Source organism: Anser cygnoides, chromosome 10 (genome assembly GCF_040182565.1).
Source record: "Anser cygnoides isolate HZ-2024a breed goose chromosome 10, Taihu_goose_T2T_genome, whole genome shotgun sequence".
Classification (NCBI taxonomy): Eukaryota; Metazoa; Chordata; class Aves; order Anseriformes; family Anatidae; genus Anser; species Anser cygnoides.
The window spans coordinates 17,816,608-17,830,438 of record NC_089882.1 but is presented as its reverse complement, the minus strand read 5'-3'; the positions used below and the strand labels follow the sequence as shown (position 1 = coordinate 17,830,438).

Below are 13,831 nucleotides of genomic sequence, written 5' to 3'. Positions count from 1 at the left end.
CACACAGCCACATCCCAGAGCACGCTGCCCTCGCCCACCCTGCTTTCCCCTTTGCGCTCTCCCCTTTCATGCCCCCCTCACGCCGAGCCATGCCCCTTGCCACGCAGAACCCACCCTGAGCAGAGGGGACTGCGCCCTTGGCACAGTTTTACGTTTCCTCCTTGTTTTCACCCTGGGGTTTGCAGGGATCTGGCTGCTGGCACCTGCCCTGGGTTACCCACCCAAGCAGAGCCAGAGCCCCCCTCCACGCTCCAGTTGCGGGCAGGGGCTGGAGCCCCACAGCAGAGGGACAGGAGCACCCCACAGATGTCTGCTTCATGCCTCGGGGCTGCTGCAGAGCCCAGGAGCAAGTGGGGTGGGGCTCAGACCGAGGGTGGTGAATGGGGCCCTGGTACTCAAGTCCAACCCCTTTTTAAGAGTAGATTCTTTTCTGTGACCCAAGATTGTGCTTTTTTTTTTTTTTGATAATTTATGTAAATAAAGTGGGTTTTTGTTGTTTGTTTTAAACGCACTCTCTACAGGGCCCAGGTCTGGCTGGGCCAGGCAGAGGGGCATGGGGGCACCTGCATCGGCAGGGCACAGCCTTGGGGGCTCCCACTGCAGCCCCAGCAGCCCAACCACCCCAGGGAGCAGCACTACAGACAAAGGCTTTAATGAGCAGCACTATCAACAAAGGCTTTAATGAGCAAGCTGCAGCTCCCGGGGCCAGGCCCTGTCAGCTGCCACAGAGCTGGGGGCTCCAGCCCTACCCTTCAGGGGGATGATGCAGATGCTGTTCTTGGCTTCTTTGACTCTCCACCACCGGCCCAGCCTGCAGATGACACAGGTATCACCCTGCACCTCTCCTGCTCCAGCTGGGGGCTGGGAGGGGGGAGCAGGGTCCAAGTTTTGGAAGATGGTGCATGGTGATAGTACCGGTGCTCCTGCCCAACGCCAGCCACCAGGAAGTCTCCCGCTGCTGAAAACTTCAGGCTGTTGATGAAACCAACCTAGAGGTAACAGCATAGGCATCAGCACCATGGTACTGCAGTCAGCCCACGCCTCCTACCACTGGGGGACTTATCCCCCCCATACCAGGGGAATGTCACAGAGAGGCTCCAGCTTCCGAAATCCCTCGCCGCACTTCCACAGCTTCACACTGCCACTGTGTGAACCTGGAACAGAGATGAAATGCGTGCATCCTGACACCAGGAAGGGTGCAGGGACCCCCTCAGCCCCGCATCCCTCCTGAAGCAAGCCCGGGGCTCCCAGCACCAGGCACCTGTAGCCACAAGGTCACTGTTGCGAAGAGCAGCCACTGCCGACACCCAGTAGGGCTGCTCCAGGTCATGGTCGCCCTGTGTCCCATGCGACTGCCTCACCAGCGCCAGAGGCTTCTTCTTTGCCAGTCCCCACAGGGCGACAGAGCTGCGGGGAGCAGGAATGAGGCATGTGGGGGCACAGCCCTGCCCGCCCCTACACACGCTCCCAGCCCTGTATTCACCCATCATCGGCGCCTGACACCATGTGCTCCTCATTGATGAGCTGGATGCAGTCAATAGAGCCCCTACAAAAAAACAAAAACAAACCAGTGATCATGAGCATGCTTTGAGGTTTTATGTATGAAAGAGAGACCCGGGCACACACAGCCCAGCAATGCCCCCAGACCACTTGCAGGCTCCCAGTGATGCTGAGCACATCCAGAGGAGTTGCTGAAGCCACCAGCACAAGCCCCCCGCCTCCTACCCCAGACCTACTGATGCCCATAGAAGATGAGTTGTGACTCCTCTGGGATCTTCCAGACCCGCACAGTGCCGTCCCGTCCCCCTGAGGTCACACAGCACTCCCGGCTGAGGCTGTCCAGCCCTGTGATGACGTCCTGGTGCCCAAAGCTGGTGGGGAACATGATGAGCTGTAGGGGCCACAGCCCTACATCCCTACCCTTCCTCCCTCACACGGGGGCAACAGGGTGACATCCATGTCCCAGACAGGCCTTACAGGGTCTCCACATAAGCATTCTCCGCCGCGTTCCAGACCTTGACAGAGCGGTCATGGGAGGCACTGTACAGCTGGTGCGTGCCCTTTTGGAAGGACAGGCCCTGCGGAGGACAGATGGACACACAGACACACTGCTGGGTACCTACCACCTGCCCAGCTGTCCCCAAGGGTGCTGGCAGAACTGGCTGTGCCTCGCAAGGGACACCCCACGGGTTCCAGGCCCCCACATCCCTATGCTCAGCATGAGGAAGCAGCACCCCTTGCCTGCCCAGTGGCAGGAGCCTTCCTCCCCATCCTACCGCAGCCAACAGCCCCACTCACCGACACGGCATCACGATGGCCAGTGAACGTATGAAGGCGCTTGCAGGTAGCTGCCTCCCAGACCAGGATCAGCTTGTTCCTGTCTCCTGTAGCCTGGCAGAAAGCAAGGGATGCCCCAAAACCTGCCCGACCATACCCACAGCTCCCACCCCGTGTATTTGGGTGGGCCCAGGGACCTGCTCTTGATACCGGTGGGGACAAAGGCTGATTCAACCCTGCAACATTCAGCTCAGTAGAAGGAACTGCCCTCCAGCACCCTGAGAAGGGATGTCCCCCAACCCAGAGGCTCAGTAGCACACAGGGACAGGGCCAAGCAGCACTGGGGACAGCATGTGGCCCCATGTGGCAGCACCATCCTCCCATCACCATACCAGGTACTTGCCGTCTGACGAGATAGCCATGCAGAGGACATGGGCTGTGTGCCCCATGTGCTGCCCTTCTGTGCCTTTCTTCCCCCCAGGCATCACGTATAGCCTCTTCCCGCTCTCCACCTCCCCTGTGGGAACAGGCAGTGCCATCCATCACCCCCAGGAGTGGCAACAAGACACAAAAAGCCCAGAGCAACACAACCAGCTCAGCAGCTGAGCCCTGAAACCAGCAGCCGAGCCCCGAAACCAGCAGCCCTGTGCTTTGCAGAGTTCCCTGTCCCCCAGGGAAGGCGCCTCCAGGCAGGGCAGAGCCGAACCACCTCTACCCGTGGCCCTGCTGCTGCAGGGTGGCAGCCAGCCACAGCCCCCGAGAACAAGCAGAACCACTTGCATTTGATGATGGAGCCATCCTTGGCAGCTGAAAAGATGAACTTGTCATCAGGAGAGATGACCAGGCAGGTGATGGGCTGCTGGTGCCCCCGCAACACTCGGATGCTCAGCGGGTCTGGAGGCTGCACCTGGTGGGAGCACAGCCGTGAGCGAGGCCAGCCCCAGCCGAGGCCCGGGGACACCCCCTGCCACCCACAGCACACTCACCTCCTTGGCCACCAGGCGCTGCAGCCGGCCCTTCTGCTCGAGCTAGGGGGGGACCGCAGGGGGCTCAGGGACCGCTCCCTGTCCGCCCCCTCGCCCCCCGGGGACGGGCCCGGAGCCGGGCCGGCGCCCCCCCGGCTCACCACGTCCTCCTTCAGGCGCTCGCCGACAGGGTCCCCGAGGAAGGCGGCGTCCTCCTCTTCCTCCTCCTCCGCCCGCTCCTCCTCTGCACCGGGTGCGCAGCGTCAGCCCCGGGCTGCGCCCGCCCGGCCCCGCCGCCTCCCGGCCCCGCCGCCCGCGCTCACCGTGCCGCCGGAGCTGCTCCAGGTACAGCTTGGCCAAGCGCAGCTTCTTCTCCTGCGGCGTCTCCTCCACCTCCTCTTCCTCCTCCTCCCGCCGCCGCCGCCGCTGCTGCTGCCGCCCCGCCGCCGGGCTGCGGGACACGCGTCAGCGCCGGCCCGGCCCGCCCGGCAGCCCCGGGAGCCCCGGGCCCTCACCTCTCCGCCTCCGAGTCGCTGGACACCTCCTCGTCGCGGGGACGGGCGGGCGCCGGACGCGGCTTCCCCCCGGTGCCTGGGCCCTGCGGGACGCAACGGCACCGGCACCGTCAGCGGCGCTAGGGACCGGGACCGGGACCGGGACCGGGACCGGGACCGGGACCCGGGACCGGGCTCGGGGCCGAGGCTCGGGCCGGGGCCGCACTCACCGCCGCCCGCCGCCGCCGCCCCGCCGCGGCCCCCCGCGCCTTCCTGCCCGCCGCCGCCATGCTGCCGCTGCACGTGCGCTGTGCGCCGCCCCGCCCCGCCCCGCCCCGCCCCGCCCGGGGGGGCGGTGCCGCCGGGCGAGGAAATGGCGGCGGGGCCGCCGGGGGGCCGTGCGGGGCGGCGCCCGGCCGGGGCGAGTTATTCCGTGGGGATTAAAGGGATAGCTGTACGCCAGCTGCCTCACGGGGAAGCGGCGGGTGGCGGCCGTCCTGGCCGCGGTGACCGCCAAGTGGCTGAGTTTAAAGCCCGTGGGGACGGGAGGAAGGCGGGCGGCAGGGCTGCAGCCCCGGGCCTGAGGGTGCTCAGGGAGCTGGGTGGCGAGCTGCCCTGGGAACCTCCTCCTGAAGACACAGCTCAGAGCTGCCGGTGCCGGTCGCTTCCAAGCGCCACATCCTAAGAGCACAGAACAGGCAGTTCCCAAAGCCCGCGGCTCAAGCAAGCAGGGCAGGAGGGTGCCTTGGCTGAGCAGGTGAAGCCAGGGATAGAAGGATGGGGGCTTGCTTAATCGCATTAATGATTTCTAAATAAAACAATCGCTATTATTAAAGCCGGGAGTTGAAGAATGGAGGCTTGCGTAATCGCATTAAAAATAGATGTTGCTGAGTGTCTTTGCTTACTACTGTGCAAATTAACCGAAACAAGGAGTCTCGGGGCCCCTCACAGAGGATGTTTCCTGACAAAAATGGGGAACCTGTCTCAAAAACCAGCTGAGACCGACCTTGCGGTTTGGATAAGAGCCAAGGAGCAGCCAAGTCTGTACAAAGGCAGGGGGTCAGCTACTGGTGATGAAGAAGAGTTATCAGCCTTCATCTCCACGACCCCTCGATGACCACCACCAGAAGGCACTGTGCAGGCACAGATGGGAGGAGTTTATGGAAATGACTTTTGGAGCTAATTTTAATACAAAGTGGGGATAGGTTGTGCATATGTATGGACGTATTGGGAAACATCACGCATATGTAACTCCTTACTGCATATAACCAAGGCAAGTTGCTGCGTTAGGGCGCGCATGCCTTTGGGAGTTATTCCACATGCGCCCGGCGCTGAAATAAACCACATACCTGCTTTATAACTCATTTGCTTTGAGTTGTAGAGTTCTGCCATGAGTCACAGGGATCTTCTTCTAGGGCCTAGGTGGGAAAAGAAATTGTATGGCCACAAAAAGTGAGGTTGGGTGACATGGGAGGACTACACTGGTGCTGCTTCACTTTGTAGGGAAAAAGTCATGCAGAGAAAGCTCAGTTAGAGTTGAAGCTGGCCACTACTGTGGGGAACAATAGAAGAGGCTTCCTAAATATGTCAACAGCAAAAGGAGGAGCAGAAATAACATTGGTCCATCACTTGGTGAGGATGATCAGCTTTTGTAGATAAAGCAGAGACGTTTAGTGCCTTCTTTGCCGCTGTCTTCAGCACCAATGAGCACCAATGGGCTTTGGGACCCCAGCTGCCCTGAGCTGGAGGACCATGGCTGCCTGTCCTCACCTCGACAGCTGTATGTGGTTTCGGGCACCACTACACAAGAAAGACATAAAACTCTTAGAGAACATCCAAAGGAGGACAGTGAAGATGGTGAAGGGTCTGGAGAGCAAAATGCATGAGGAATGATTGAGGTCCCTGGGTTTTGCTCAGCTCAGAGCAGAGCAGGCTGAGGGGAGGCCTCATGGCGGCCTGCAGCTCCCTCACGAGGGGAGCGGAGGGGCAGGCGCTGAGCTCTGCTCTCTGGGGACAGCGACAGGACCCGAGGGAATGGCATGGAGCTGGGACAGGGCAGGGTCAGGCTGGGGGTTAGGGAAAGGTTCTGCACCCAGAGGGTGGTTGACACTGGGACAGGCTGCCCAGGAAAGCGGACACAGCACCGAGCCTGTCAGAGCTCACAAAGTGTTTGGACAGTACTCTCAGCCACCGTGTCTGGTGTTCTAGGTGGTCCTGGCAGGAGACAGGAGCTGGAATCAACTCGACGCTGCTCTGACTCCACTCTGGCATGCCCCCTTCCTGACAGTGAAACTTCCACCCGAGCCTCCCGCTGCACCAGGGCTCAGCACGAGGGAGTTGGGACGTGCACCATGGCTTAGTGCAGGGCATGGGGACATGCACCATGGCTCGGTGCAGGGCATGGGGACATGCACCACGACTCAGTGCAGGGGTCGAGGCCATGTCTCCCAGCCCCACCAAGGCAGCCCTGGGGCACGGCAGCGACCGGCTACTGCCCAGCCCTCTCCAGGCCTGTGGGGCTCTGACCTTGGCTGGCTGCTGGGTGCCCACCCACACGCTCCCTCGCTGCCCTCCTCAGCAGGACCGGGGCAGAAAATATGGTGAAACGCTCGTGGCTGAGAGAAGGCCGGGCAGATGGCGAGCTGCTTGCTGCCACGGGCAAAAGAGACTCGGCTCGGTGAAGAGCGATGGAATTTGTGGCCACGTGAGAACGGCACAGTGAGAACTACAAGCACAAACTGCAAGCACCTTGCTGTGTAAGCACACACCAGGGCCCAGGGAGCGTCTCCGGATCCGGGAGCAGGGCCTCTGGGGCGGGTCCCGTCCCAACGGACACAACGGACCTGGTTCCGTGCAGCTGCGACTGCTTGGAGTGCTTTCCGGTGCTCCAGGTGCGAAGCAAAGGCACAAACCGCGGGCACCTTGCCACAGAAACCCAGCGCAGGAGCCAGGGCTGAGGAGCAGGTGGGTCAGCGCTGCCAGGGCTGCGCAGCGGGGCCGGCCCCAAGGGGCCTGGTTTGGCAGTGGGGCTGGGGGCAGCCCCGGGCAGGGGGACCTCCCTCCAGTGCAGGGGATGGCGTCTGCAGGCCCCTGGGGACAGGACCCCCGCGGGGCTCTGGGGCCGCCCGCCCGAGGGCAAGAGGAGGGGGCCTGGGTGGGGGCCTGGGGCTGGCGGCAGCGGTGGCACTCTGTGGCATCCCTACCCCGCGACAGGAGCGGGAGCCACATTCACTCCTGAGCACTCCCTGCAGGATGTCGGGGATCCCCCCCTGCTCCCCGCGAGCGGCCTGGCTGGAGGAGGCTGGGGCCTCTCCGGCCTCCAGGCCCCGGCCGCAGCCCTATGAGGAGAGTGAGGTGCAGCCACTGCAGGCGCCCTCTGGCTCAGGCGTGGGCCCTTCTGCCTCGGCCGCGCCGCGGCAGGAGGAAGAGGACGCCCTGAGCTTCATCCGCGCTTGCTGCAGCCGCAGACCCAAGGTACCGCTCGCCCTTTGTGCTGCGGCTGCTGGCCTCCTCCGGGCAGCCCCTGCCCCGGCTGTGCCCGCAGGGAGACTGCTGGGCTCCCCTGACCCGCTCGCTTGTCTCTCCCCTCCGCGGCTCAGCGAGAGGCACAGAAGCTGAGGTTTCTGGCCTCCGTCTGCGACGCCTGCAAAGCCGCCGTCGCGGACCACACCACCTGGGACGCGGTGTATTTCTGCCAGCTGGAGGTGGCGCAGAGCATCAAGGTGAGGGGACGCCCTGCCCCGCGGGGAGCACCCTCTGGCTGGGTGCTGGGCACGGCCCTTCCCGCTGCAGGGCTGCGGGGGCCGCCGGGGAGCCCCAGGAGCCGGGAGGTGGCTCTGGTGGGGGCGCTGGGATGGGGCAGCCCTGCAGGCCAGCCCCTGTAGCCGCTCGCTGGCCGGGGGACACTGCCCTGTGCCCTCGCGCTGTGCCCTCCAGGCGCTGCTGCAGGAGGAGCCCACCGATCGCCTGGACACGGCGGTGCGGCAGAAAGCCATGCTCGCCATCGCCGCCATGAGGTACCTGGGCCAGCGCGGGCTTGGCCGCCACGGTGGCCCCGGTCCCGGCCAGGGGCCCCGAGTGGGGCACAGGGTGCCGCACAGGGGGCGTTCCACACCTCTCCCCTCCTCCCCTTGCAGCAGAGCGGGGCTGCTGCCGCAGGACAGGACGAACGGCCTCCTGCGCGCCTGCCTCTGCAGCGTCTTCCACCTCCCTGGCCACGAGGACACGAGAGACACGGACACGTCTCTCTACTTCAAGGTATGCACGGGCTGGGCGCTTGGGACACCACTGCTCCCTGTTCGGGTGCCCCAACCCCTGTCCTCCTTGCAGACCGTGGAAGCCCTGGACAGCCTGCTGCAGGTGCTGGTGGGCAGCGCCGGCGCCTCCGGCCTCCTGGAGCTGCAGAACATCTTGAAGGTCTGGCTTTGGCAAAGGCTGGGCTTCACGCACGCGGTCAGTTCTGTGCCGCAATGCCTGGTGCAGGCAGGGGTCCCCAAGGCGGGGGCTGGCCCACAGCTGGCCCTTGCGAGGCTGGAGGGATGTCTGGGGAGCAACGGGAAGGGAGCGGGGGCTTCAGCAGGACAGGGGCACGGCCACCCGCCTGGCCACCGCAGCAGGGGGACAGCTGGAAGGACCAGTGCCCCGTGCTGCGGGCACACCAGCAGCTTTTCTCTCCCCAGCTCCTGCTGCCCTTCACCCAGCGGCAGCCGGAGGCCGTGGAGGAGAGGGCCATGGCGCGGATCGCCAGGCTGGCCGCCTTCATCAACACCTGCTCCTTGCCCCAGGTAGGGAGCCCCTGGTGCAGGCAGCCCCGGCGCCCCCGTCCTCGCTCCGCGGCCGCGGCTCTCCCCATCTCCAGGCTTGCGCAGAGCCGGGGCTGGGGCTGGGGCCGGGGCCCTGCCGCCCCGCTCAGCCGCGGTCCCGCGCTGCCTCTCTCCCCAGGTCAGCTCCTGCTTTGCAGGAGCCACAGTGGTGAGGCATCACCACCCCGAGAAGCACCGCTTCTCCATGCTGGGGAGGCTGGTGGGGAGCCTCCTCCTGTGCTGCACTTCCAAGAACGAGGGGACCAGGCACGAGGCAGCGGAGGCTGTGCGCCACCTCTACATCTTCATCGGGCAGCAAAGAAGTGAGAGGAGCCGCGTCGGGCTGGGTCCCTCCAGACACGGGCACGCCGGCACAGCCAGGCCAGCACCAGGCCGCCTGCGCCCCTCTCCTCAGCAGGAGAGACCCGACCGAGCGAGCCCGGCTGCCTTTCCGCGGGCTGACGAGCCGTTCCCCCTGCCCTGAGCGCGAGAGCCCGGGCCCTCCCTGGAAGCGCTGCCCCCAGCTCTGCTCTGGCATGCCCCCTTCCTGCCAGGGAGGCTTGTGCCCGAGCCCCCGGCTGCCACTGCCAGGTCCCCAGGCCCCCCCGCTGACACTGTGTCCGCTTTTCTCCAGGAACAAGGCTCTGGGACCAGGATGCCGAGCCGCCGCAGCTCCGGGAGCGCTGGCGAGCTCGGCTGTCCTTACGGCTCTCAGAAGACGGCAACACCAGCAGAATCTTCATGGTGAGAAGCGCCAGCCCTGAGCCCCGGAGGAGACCCCGGCCCTGCGACGTCAGGAAGAGGACCGGCGCTGTCCCCGACAAAGCCCGGTCCCCACGGGGCCCGCACGCGGCCGCACCCCAGCCGTCGCCCGGCCCAGCCCCTGCTCCCAGCTCTCCTGGGGCGCTGGGAGCAGCAGGGCTGAGCGGGGCCATCGCAGCCCTCGGGGTGACTGACGTCTTGTCCTTCCTCCCACAGATGTTTATGAAGTACCTGCAGCCCTCTGAACGGTTGGGCGTCTTCCTCGCCGCCGTCGAGAGCATGAGAGCCCCGAGTCTCTACAGCACCAAGCTGGCTGCCCACATGGTGGACGTGCTGGCGGCAGAGACCGACTTCCATTCGGGACAGGTGGGTACCCGCCAGCGGCCCGGCCACGGCTCCAGCCCTCGGGGCTCTGTTCCTGCTCTGGTGCCGGCCCCGTCTCACCCGTGTCCCACCTCCAGGTGCTGAACATCGTGTGGGCCATCTACAGAACCCTGCCGTCCGTCAGAGCCGCGCTGGCCCTTCAGAGCCTGGACAGGGCCCTGCTGGCGCTGGCCAGCAAGCACCCCAGGGAGACGGTTGCCAGCCTGCTGCAGTGCTCGCCGACCTGCACCAGGTACGGGGCCCAGCGCGTCTCATCCACCCCCCCCCACCACCACCAGCGAGGACAGCAGCCGGGCCGGGGGAGGCCCTGCTGACAGCCCGGGGGTCCCGCAGCGTCGCCGTCACCATGTGGAGGGCGATGGTGTCTGAGCCCCCAGCCACAGAGAGGGTGCTGCGGGAGCTGCTCCGCGTCCTCATGAACCAGTCTGGGTGCAAGACATCCACCTCCATCAAGGACCACCCGCGCATCCTGGCCCTGGCCGTGAGTTCCTCGCTTGCCCATCTCCGATGGACAGGGGCCCCGCTCCCCTCCCCTGACCCCTCCCAGCCTTATCCGCACCCGGGGGCACCCGGGCGCGCCCACGGGGCCAGCCTGGGGGTCTCCACCCTCCTCTGTCCCTCCCTGCCCACGCCTCTGGGTGCTTTCTGCAGGCAGCAAGGCCCCTCCACGAGATCCTCCTGCTGCCCAGCTGCCTGGAGGAGGCGAAGGCCATCTTCCCCCAGCTCTTCCTGGCCCTCCTCGTCCAAGCGTCCTTCACCACGGAGCTGACGCTGCAGGAGGTGCAGGTCTTCCGCAAGAAGCACCGGCAGGACCTGCTCACTCCCATCAGGTGCCACATCCCCGTCCCCTGCTGCTCAGAGGAACCCAGGGCTGGGGCTCCCGGCGTGACCCGGGCCCTTCTCTGCCCGCAGGTCCACAGTGCAGTCCCTGAAAGCGCTGCTCCGCAGCGTGGGCCTGGGGAGCCAGGTGCTGGCCATCGAGGCGCAGGGTGGCTGGGCCGCGCTTCTCAGCGCCGAGAGCCACCTCTGGGGCGTGCAGGTGGTGGCCAGGTGAGAGCCCCTTGTCGGCACCATCCCCTTCCTGGGGGGGGGTCCCTGGGTCTTGGAGAAAGTGCTGCCACAGCATGGGTGCCCGTGGCCGCTGGGGTGGTGGCGAGAGCGGTGCAAAGCCAGGAGAGCTGTGCCCGCCCGGCTCGGGGCTGACGGCGCCTGCTTGCCGTTTTCCCTGCCAGGGAAATGAAGGAGTTGCCCGGAAGCCTGCGCGCCACCATCATCCGCCTGCTGGCCGAGCTGCTCAGCACGGAGGACTCCTCCTGGGAGCTGGTGGCCATGGTCTTCCTCAGCGAGGTGAGCAGGGGCAGCAGGAGCAGTGAGCGTGGGGCTGCGGGGGCTCGGCGCAAGCCCTGCTGCCCTGCCCTGGCATCCTTGCCCCAAGAGGAGGGGCGGATCCAGCACCACCCACCACGGCTTTTTCAGATGCTGGAGTGCACAGACCTCGGCAACGAGCTGGACTGCGTCGTGAGCCTCTTTGCCACCTACCTGCGGAGCCAGTGCCTGGGCATGCAGAGCCTGGTGCTCAGGGCGATCCTGGGGCTCACCCAGAGGCCGGACACGGTGAGCAGGGGCAGCCGGCAACACCACGAGTGCAGCGGCTTGGGCTGGGCTGGCCCCGGGCTGTCGTGGCTCGGCACCTTTCCAGGCAGCGGGGAAGGGGCGGCAGGGGGCCGGCGCTGTGCGTCCATCCCCGCGCCTCCGGCTCTCTTTCTTTGGGGCTGTGCCGGGCAGCCCTGCCTGCCAGCACCACGCTGTCCCATGGGGAGAAGCCAGCGGGACGGGACGGCTGGGATCGGAGAGTGTTTTCGCCCAGGGGGCAGTCCTTGCTTTACCCAAAGGAAGGTGTTTTTTTCACACAGGCAAGGCAAACACTCGTCCTGCTGCCGAGCATCACAGAGCAGCTGCAGGGTGCAGACAGCGACACCCGCACTGTCGCTCTGCCCGTGCTCAGCACCATGCTGCGGCTCCTGGAGGGGAGGACGCTCAGCCTCACGGCTCTGGAGCTGGCCGGCAAGCTCCCATCACTCTTTGACGACGTAAGGCTGCGTCCCCATGCCTGCGTCCCTGTGACACCCCACTGTGGGCTCTCCCTGCCCGGTTCCCAGCCCTGGGCGCTGCGTGCCCTTGGGCAGACTTTCGGCAGGCCACAGCTTGCTCACTTTTGGGGGCCGTCCTCAAGGTGTGCCCTCTGCCTCTTGGCTCGGAGACTTTGCCCCCGCTTTGTCGGTCGTGCTGGCCCTGCTTGCGGAGGGCTTGGAGCCACCGGGACTGATGTCCCCCTCTCCTCCTCCCCAGGAGTCAAGCGCAGTGCGGGTTCTCTCTATTCGCCTCCTCCTCGACACGCTGGGCTTTGTGGAGGGCAGCGAAAAGAAGAAGATGCAGAAGGAGGTGTGCAGGAGCCTTGTCCCGCTGTCCTTCCACCTGCACGACCAGGACGAGAGCGTGGCCGAGGTGGGCGTTTTGCTCCTCTGGGGAGGGCGACGCTGACTGCCTCGGGGGCCCCCGAGCACCAGGGGTGCTGCAGCTGCTGGCAGCGTCAGTCTCCACTGAGGCACCCTCCCTGCGGAGGGGCTGCGGGGGGGGGCAGGGTCTTCTGCCCAGGCTCTGGTGCCATCTCAGCTGTTCTGCAGGCCTCCCGCGAAGCCCTCCTTGGTGTCGCGCGGTTCCTGCGCTGGAGGCAGCTGGCGCACCTGGCCGAGACGGTGCAGACGTGTAAGATCGGCGAGTGCCTGGTACGCGCAGTTCTGCACCCGGGGACGGGGATGGGGCCAGGGACGGGGCCGCCCTGCGCTGACCCCGCGCCCTTCCCTCTCCAGCTGGCCAGGAGGAGGAGCGGAGCAGAGGAGTACCTGGGCCAGAGCCTGCCCTACCTGCAGAGCCTGCAGGAGCCCCTGCGGCGGGAGGCTGTGAGGTTCATTGGTGAGCCGCGAGCCTGGGGCCCCCCGTCCCTGTGCCTTCGTGCTGCGCCCCGGGGAGCAGCCGGGGGCGCTGACAGGCCGTGTGTCCCCAGGGCTCGTGGGGAGGCACCTGGTGGATCAGCGCGAGAACAAGAGCCAGTACATCTGCGAAGGTGAGCCGGGGAGGGGGATCGCAGGGCAGCCGCCAGGTGACGCGCCTGTCCCCTGCTCCCTCCTGGCTGGGCGGAGAGCTGGGGGCGACGTCTGCGGGGGGCCGGGCGCTCTGCGGGTACAGGGCCGTCAGCTCGCCTCTCCTTCTCTGTTCTCTCAGTCCTTCACGGCTTGAGGCAAGACCCCTGCGAGTCGGTCTCTTCGCTGGCACTTCAGACACTGCTGATCCTGCAAGCAGCAAGGCCACGCTCGCGGTTCAGCTTTCGGCAGCTGTGCTCCAGGCTGCAGAAGGCGTGGAGGAGGCGACGCTCTTCCCCGGCAGGCAGCTGAGCGTGCTGGAAAGCTCCCGGCATCTCCTCCTGCCTGCGGCGCAGCCCCGCTCCCCGGGCACACTCCCTCCACTTCTCCGTCCTTCTACGTGCTGGTGGCACGCCCGAACCAGCTCACGAACCCCATGAACAACAGGGCTTCAGCCGTCGCCTCTCCAGCAGCGAGCCTGGTCTAAGACCCCCGCTCAGACCTGAGACCCCCGCTTAGGCCTGGGACACTGCCAGGGCTGGGACAGCCGCAGCTCCGCTGGGCCACCCGCCCCAGGGCCGCACCGCCCTCAGCGCGGAAAGTGTCCTCCTCCTTGCCATCAGAGCTGGCCATCAGCATCCTCATCTACACGACGGCTGTGCCTCCCCAGCCCCGGGGGCACTGTGCAGCCCTCCCTGGAGCGGAGCTCTCCGCACACGCCCCACGCCTGGTGGCCTCGCTGCTTTTCCCTCTCTCTGTCCTTTCGCACGGTCTTTCCCTTTTTTTCTTTTTTTTTCTTCTTTTTCTTCCTTTTTTTCTTTTTTAATTTTTTTTCTTTTTTTTTTCTTTGTTTTCTTCCTTTTTATTTTTTCCCCGCTCCCTTTTCCCTTTAATTAAATCATCCTTATCTCAAACCTCGAGCTCTTTGTGTCATATTTTCTCCCCCTTCCTCTTTGAGGAGGGGGAGTGAGAGAGCGGCCGTGGTGGAACTCGGCTGCCCGCCTGAG

At 65.3% G+C, this 13,831-nt stretch overlaps 2 protein-coding genes across 3 annotated transcripts; one reads left to right on the top strand and one right to left on the bottom strand.

The window, feature by feature from the left end:
- Positions 1-649: 649 nt before the first annotated feature.
- Positions 650-4,071, bottom strand: RRP9 (ribosomal RNA processing 9, U3 small nucleolar RNA binding protein). Of its 2 annotated transcripts, XM_067003160.1 has the most exons (15): positions 3,967-4,068; positions 3,758-3,840; positions 3,566-3,693; positions 3,404-3,486; positions 3,264-3,305; positions 3,058-3,184; positions 2,670-2,794; positions 2,299-2,391; positions 1,978-2,078; positions 1,737-1,871; positions 1,484-1,546; positions 1,262-1,407; positions 1,075-1,154; positions 916-989; positions 650-811 (listed from the first exon to the last, which is right to left on the bottom strand). In XM_067003160.1, the coding sequence occupies exons 1-15, from the start codon at positions 4,024-4,026 to the stop codon at positions 679-681; spliced, it is 1,473 nt and encodes a 490-aa protein (XP_066859261.1). In that variant the 5' UTR covers positions 4,027-4,068; the 3' UTR covers positions 650-678. The 2 variants fall into 2 exon arrangements, with proteins under 2 accessions (XP_066859261.1, XP_066859262.1); XM_067003161.1 differs by lacking the exon at positions 2,299-2,391 and having other exon boundaries at positions 3,967-4,071.
- A 29-nt stretch (positions 4,072-4,100) lies between these two features.
- LOC136791610 (maestro heat-like repeat-containing protein family member 6) lies at positions 4,101-13,146 on the top strand. The gene is made up of 21 exons (XM_067003159.1): positions 4,101-6,700; positions 6,988-7,210; positions 7,336-7,458; positions 7,673-7,752; positions 7,873-7,993; positions 8,066-8,152; positions 8,416-8,520; positions 8,678-8,861; positions 9,173-9,666; positions 9,762-9,916; positions 10,018-10,165; positions 10,336-10,514; positions 10,597-10,734; positions 10,917-11,031; positions 11,161-11,298; positions 11,598-11,774; positions 12,034-12,189; positions 12,369-12,470; positions 12,555-12,657; positions 12,749-12,808; positions 12,967-13,146. The coding sequence occupies exons 2-21, from the start codon at positions 6,989-6,991 to the stop codon at positions 13,134-13,136; spliced, it is 3,057 nt and encodes a 1,018-aa protein (XP_066859260.1). The 5' UTR covers positions 4,101-6,700; position 6,988; the 3' UTR covers positions 13,137-13,146.
- The last annotated feature ends 685 nt before the right edge of the window (positions 13,147-13,831 follow it).

Bases quoted from the DNA above. Each gene is read 5' to 3' on its own strand.
- RRP9 (XM_067003160.1), bottom strand. From the start codon at position 4,026: ATGGCGGCGGCGGGCAGGAAGGCGCGGGGGGCCGCGGCGGGGCGGCGG. The intron at 3,487-3,565 runs GTGAGCGCGGGC...CACCCGGTGCAG, and splicing joins GGAGCAGCTCCGGCGGCACG to AGGAGGAGCGGGCGGAGGAG. The intron at 2,079-2,298 runs GTGAGTGGGGCT...TGTCCTCCGCAG, and splicing joins GCCATCGTGATGCCGTGTCG to GGCCTGTCCTTCCAAAAGGG.
- LOC136791610 (XM_067003159.1), top strand. From the start codon at position 6,989: ATGTCGGGGATCCCCCCCTGCTCCCCGCGAGCGGCCTGGCTGGAGGAG. The intron at 10,735-10,916 runs GTGAGAGCCCCT...TTTCCCTGCCAG, and splicing joins GGCGTGCAGGTGGTGGCCAG to GGAAATGAAGGAGTTGCCCG. The intron at 12,471-12,554 runs GTACGCGCAGTT...TTCCCTCTCCAG, and splicing joins GTAAGATCGGCGAGTGCCTG to CTGGCCAGGAGGAGGAGCGG.